Source organism: Zeus faber (assembly GCF_960531495.2).
Source record: "Zeus faber genome assembly, chromosome: 8".
In the NCBI taxonomy this organism is placed as follows: Eukaryota; Metazoa; Chordata; class Actinopteri; order Zeiformes; family Zeidae; genus Zeus; species Zeus faber.
Window position 1 is genome coordinate 21091100 of NC_137195.1, and position 6205 is coordinate 21097304.

Here is a 6205-nt window from a genome sequence, read left to right on the forward strand (position 1 = left end):
AATAGAGACAGTGGAACAGATTTCAACTCGGAAGTGGAGACTACGGGGACGGAATTGCCGAGTTCCGATTTGCGATGGAACGCAGCATAAACCGAGGGTGGGGGCGGGGCGAGGGGAAAAAAAAAAAAAAAAAAAGGAAGAAATAAATAAATATAAATAAATAAGCGAAGAGGACACGAATCCAGCGAAGAAGAAAGGGAAACGCCACCCACCCCCACCCACCCACCCCCCTGCTGGAAGCGGCACCACCCGTGGTTGTAGCGGAGAGGAGCGGAGCGGGCCGGGGGAGGAGAGCCGCCGCAGAGGGAGGGATGCTGCAGACCGCGGTGCTGGCTTCTCCATCGCGCTGAGCAAGCGGGGACCGCGGCGGCGGAGGCTGAGAATGAAAGGGAATAACACCATCTCTGGATCCTCCACCCACCCACCCACCCCCGGCGGCAGGTAGACGGCTGCGCGGCGCATACGTGACTTTGGGACCCGGAGCGGGGAGTGGGATTCTCGGCGTTGGTTTTTTTTTTTTTTGAGGGGTTGGGGTGGGGGTGGGAGGGGTGGAGGGGGAGGGGGGGGGAATCCGATCTGACATTCCTTCCTCAAGGTTTGTAAAAAATTTTTTTTAAAAAGCCGAGAAGATGTCCGGCCAGACGCTAACGGACCGCATCGCCGCGGCTCAGTACAGCCTGACCGGCTCTGAGGTGTCCCGGGCGGTGTGCAAGGCCACCACGCACGAACAGACCCCACCAAAAAAGAAGCACCTGGAGTGTAAGTATGGATGGACACGCATTTAACCCCCCGCTCCCCTTTTACAACTAGCCAACCATGGTGTGTGTGTGTGTGTGTGTGTGTGTGTGTGTATTGGGGACAGCCAGCACCGTGTGTGTGTGTGTGTGTGTGTGAGTGTGTGTGTGTGTGTATTTGTGACAGCCAGCACCGTGTGTGTGTGTGTGTGTGCTTGTACTTGTGTGTTTGTGTATTGGGGACAGCCAGCACCAGCACCTTTAATTGTGAGTGTGTGTGTGTGTGTGTGTGTGTGTGGGTGTGGGTGTGTGTGTGTGCGCGCGCAACAACGCCTTCTATTTAGATTTCATTTACACTTAGGGTAACAGTTTTACCGCACGCATTAAAGAAATACCCCAAAATTCCCGTCCGACAATATAACCATTAGCAAGGGAACAAAGTGAATATTAAGTCACACACTGCTGACGGCATCCCCCTTTTCTTTCCCGGGCTGAGGCATGGCCTACTAATGAATAAAGTGCTGGTGCAAAACACAGCTCTCAAAAGGTCAAAGGTAATGTCAGCACCAAAAAGCACCCGGTGATGGCGAATTGATTCTTTGGCCTTTTCCAAAAAAATTGACGGTTTTCCACTTCATTGTCCACTCTGTCCATTTTTATCTCTGAACAAGACACAGGGATGATGAAAAAAAAAAATGGCATTATTCAAAACTACATGGCTGTATGGTGAGCCAGGGGATGAACGTATGGCAGGTTCCTTTAACAAAAGAAAAAGGTTTTAATGAGTTCCCCATGGACTGCAATGGCATCAGATAGTCCTTGTCACTGCCCTAAAAATCTCTAATGAGATGGTTTGTCGTCCTTATCCCCTCAACCTTATCCCTGTAATCTGTTGACCTGTGACATCGCTTTTCGCAGGTGGTCCTAATCAGCACAATCCAGGCAAAAGGAAGCTTAATCATAGTAGCGCTATCTATGGGTAGCTAAGGTACAGCACCATGTGAGTAGAAATGGGCTGTAATGTTTAAGCTTGTCAACATAAATAGAAAGAAAATTACATTGTCAGACATTGTCTACAACTCTGGGGGAAAAAAACAACTCCCTTCTCAACTCACTTCTCCCAGTTCGCCGCTTTGCACCCAGATCAGAGTATTATTTTCTAAACTGTCTCATTGGAATTGGACAGCTCCCCCGCGGGCTAAAGATGTGTCAGTGTTCCCTCAACGCCTCAAAGTGCCCATCAAGCAGCCTGCGTCCCCCACCTTGCATACCGGGCCGCAGTTGGTCACTCCAGCTCATTGTCAACAAGCTCCCCCCGCCAGATGTGAGTAGCACCCACCGGTCGTGGCACGGGAAATCAGGCGAATCAGTTGATAGCGATCAGTCATCCTGTTTAATTAATATGGTAATTTTGGCAGTTGTATGCCCAAGGCTTAACTCTATTTTCAAACCCACCGGTGTTTGACAATAAAGATTCTTCGGACCTAAATGCATCGAAAGATCGACGACACGGCCCGCTTCAATTTAAAATGCAATGACATCTCTTTTATCATTGTACAAGGTCATAATAATACCAGGCAGCTGAAAATACTGTTATTTTTACAGCTGCTGCCGCTGTGCTTCCCGACATTCGATTTAACAACAGATTGAAATTCAGCAAGAGACATTGGTTTGTCAAAAGTTGAGGTGGCAATGTGATGTTTTATTGTGTGGCATTGAGTCTCCTCTGGTTCCCAATGTAGGGCAATGTTCTCATTTGATGGAATTTGCTTTGAGCCTCATACCATCTGTACAAGAACTATGTAAAGTGCTTGTATTGTTGGAGCTTTACATGCATCATATAACCATACACTAGCAATACCTTATACATTGTCCAAGATATAATATGTTGCCCTTTTGGCCCCTTTTGCATATCGACACTCAATCACAAATCAATAAAGTCATGGATTAGACCATAATAACCACAATTATGGCTTTAAACAATGTAGAATATATATCGAAATGAACTTAAGATGCTCTTCCAGACCCAACATTTTGCCAATCACACGCCATGACTTCAAATTTACATCAGCAGATTCAGCTTCTCTGAAGCAAAATGGAATGTGATTGTCTTAAACGCTGCAGAAATCTGGCTGTAAACGCATCCCAGAATCTAGGAACTGGCTTAAACAGGTGTAAGAGGCTTTCAGTCGTCCGCTTGTGCCTACTCTTTTGATAGGTCAGTGTGTGCCAACCTAATCAAATCATTATTTCCACTTGTGCAAGGGCCATCCTCAATTCACTAGATACTTACATGGTTGAGTCCTCTAAAGGGTTGGTAATACTTACGTCCTTACTGTGTATTTATCCGTATATATCTGTATATTTTAGTCCTCTATGTTGCCAGCGATGGCCATTAAGATGAAAGTTTACATCCAGCCGAGCCTGCAGTACGCCGGTACTTGTGTTGATACACATTTGTGGGCAGTCTCTGCTTTGGAGTGCGCCTTTGACGGCCAACAGTTTTTCCTTGTCTGTTGCTATGGCGATCTGGTTCAAGCGGTGTCCAGAGAGCAGCGGGGCAAAAATCTGTGCCTGCCACGGCTCCACATTCTCGGAGAGCAGGGGATAAACAGAGACAGGGAGAGAGGTTAGGGGAAATGGAGAGGGAGTAACAAAGAAAAAAACACAAGCAGGGCGAGGGGGGCTGCTGAGGACGGGCGGTCCGAGGGAGGATTCAAGACACGCGAAAATCTGTTTGTTTGGGGTTTTAGTTTGGGGGTTGAATGGGGTCACGGGGCTTCTCCTGAGAATCAAAAACACCGGAAACAAACAGAGGCTTACACGAAGGGACTACGTGTTTATCTTCTACAAATAATTTGGAGAAAGTGGAGATGGTTTTAAATTATAATGTTTTCTACAAATATTAAGAAGGGAATATAAAGCCACTGACAAGACCAGGTTGATTTTAGGAGTCCAGGGTACATTTTCTTTTATATAGATGGATGGATAGATTGATAGATCATAATGGTAAATGGACTGCATCTTATATAGTGCTTTTCCAGTCTTGGGACCACTCAAAGTGCTTTACAATACACGCCTCACATTCACCCATACATCGATGGCAGTGACAACCATGCAAGGTGCACACCAGCTCATCGAGAGCACTTCAGGGTTCAGTGTCTTGCTCAAGGACACGTCGACGTGCTGCGGAGGAACAGGGGATCAAACCAGGAACCCTCTGATTACTGGACGACCCGCTCTACCTCCTGCGCCACCGTCGCCGCCCCCCCCCTGTCAAAAAAACCTAGAACATAGAAAAGTTGGAAATGTACAATAAACCTAAAAATGAACAAGAAACGAAAATAAACCTAACAGTAAACCAGAAAGTTCACCTAAAAATTAAAAAAATGAGCAATAAAAACTTAAAAATAAAAACTTGTTGTCAAGTCTAAACTATGTGTGAAGCTTATTTTTCTATTTGCAGCCTAGTATAAGGTGTTGACTAACTATTCCAAAGCCTAGAAATACAATATTATGTTACGCGGAAATTATATTACAAGCAGAAAGAGAATTTAGGTGGTAATTAGAATTTGTCTGGGGTGAAATCGATCATTTAAAGTTTGATTTGACTGACTTGATTGGACAGCATTCCTGCCAACATGTCTAATACCCGGAAACTAAATTCATGAGACAATGAAAAGCTACAAACACAAAACAAGTAGTTTTTATTCAGAATTATTATTATTATTATTATTATTATTATTATTATTATTATTATCGGGAAATCAGGCATGAGGCTAAGAAATTGACATCAGTGGTGTATGGATGTCATGGAGCCAACGTACCCACGGACATGATGAATAAAACTTGGATTCGGGGCAGTTCCGACATGCCATCTCCCGAGTTTGATCCAAATCTGTCAATTTTGTTAGTGTGTGTCTCATCCTCGCAATGGTCATGTGATAGCACTGCAGACCGCTGACAGACAAACGTGTCATTGCGTAACTAGTCACTGTGTAATCCCATCTCGCATGTGCAAAATGGCGGCGTGCAATGACTCCATGACTTGAAATCTGCCTTTTGTAAATACTCCAGATATTTAATCGTACTGGACTATTCGATTGGATGTTTACTAAAGGAATATAAGACACAAACTCAGACAGACTGTACATACGCAGAAACACAGAAGCGCAGAGATGACCGCCGTTAAACACAAGGTTGGTGTTTAAGCGGATAATGGAGTTTACAGTCTTCCTGAATTGTATTTAGCTGCAACAGAAACCATACAAAATTACACAGCTACAGGTATTACTTTATTCCTATTAACATTTATTATGTGTTGTATGTATATTATACGCCTACAGAATTTATAGACATTCCAGGGATATCAATGTATACAAGCTTCCTGAATTGGATGTTAAATGAAATCATGAAAGCTTAACATAAAGGTCAAAGGTATCATAGGTATACTCAGTTTTGTATTTTTGTTTTACCAACAGTCGTGCAACGAAATTTGCCCGCCAAAACACTAAACCCCATTGCACCACCAACAGCTGCTGGTGGTGGCGGGGTCAGAGATTTAGCAGGCGGTTCTGCCCCCTACAACAAAGTGAAGGAACGACTTTTAAAGCGAGGCCGGCACGTGTTCGGAGGTACAAGAGGACGAGGAAAAAGGCACTACCAGGCACAAATCCTTTTTTTGACTGGTAAATTGGTGGAGTCGGTTCTTTGGAATCAGTCCATTTGCGCGTACTGTCCTGTCCTGTCGCTTGGTGGTTTCCACTTGTCAGCTGTCTCTTATCCAGGCTAATGCTAATGCTCCAAGTTAAAGTCTTGCGTTCCATCAGCTCCGCTGCAAGGTAGCGGAGGCAAATTAACTTAAAGTAAAAAATTATGTGTTCTGAGTTTGCACCCATGGGATCGGCGCCAAGACTTGGCATGAGTTGACGGTCTCCCTGAAGACGCCATTTACTCCAGGTGTTTATTCCCATAACAGCGGTTCATCCCAAACTCCGGGCTGTTATCTTAGCCTTTTCACCACTGATGCTCAGATTCCAACCTCGTGTTTATATAGTCTTGGGGGCGCAGCGATGCCAACGTATGACCACTCTACGTCCACATCGAGTCACGATTTAGCCCCGCCCAAAAATTCCGGACCACATCCAGCAAGAGCGTTGCAGGGAAGTAGCAGTGTGCTTTGGGTGCCTGCCAAATATATAGATGTCTCCATTATCCAAACACACCCCTCGCTCCTGCGCTACACCACCCCTTCTCGCCTGTCGGCCATCACCGCCACCCGACCCCCGCCCGCCACTACTACCAGCCTTCGTCAAACTCACCTTTACCTCTTCGGGCGTTCCATCAACCTCTTAATCCTCTGCTGCTCTCTAGGGAGCTGTTTCAGTTGAACAGACACCAGGGTTATTTCTTGTTCTTTGGCATTCTCTGTGCTGCCTCCGCATTTCTCTCTCTCTCTCTCTCTCTCTGTA

The 6205-nt window shown here is 45.5% G+C and overlaps 1 protein-coding gene across 1 annotated transcript in view; it reads left to right on the forward strand.

Annotated features, from left to right (window-relative positions):
• Positions 1-628: 628 nt before the first annotated feature.
• Positions 629-6205, forward strand: part of snap91a (synaptosome associated protein 91a) — a gene marked incomplete at its 3' end in the record, with an annotated part of 37316 nt that continues 31739 nt past the window's right edge. Inside the window, exon 1 of the mRNA XM_080005713.1 lies at positions 629-759. Coding sequence (XP_079861839.1) covers positions 630-759 — 130 coding nt within the window. The 5' untranslated portion in view covers position 629. The remainder of the gene's footprint in view (positions 760-6205) is intronic.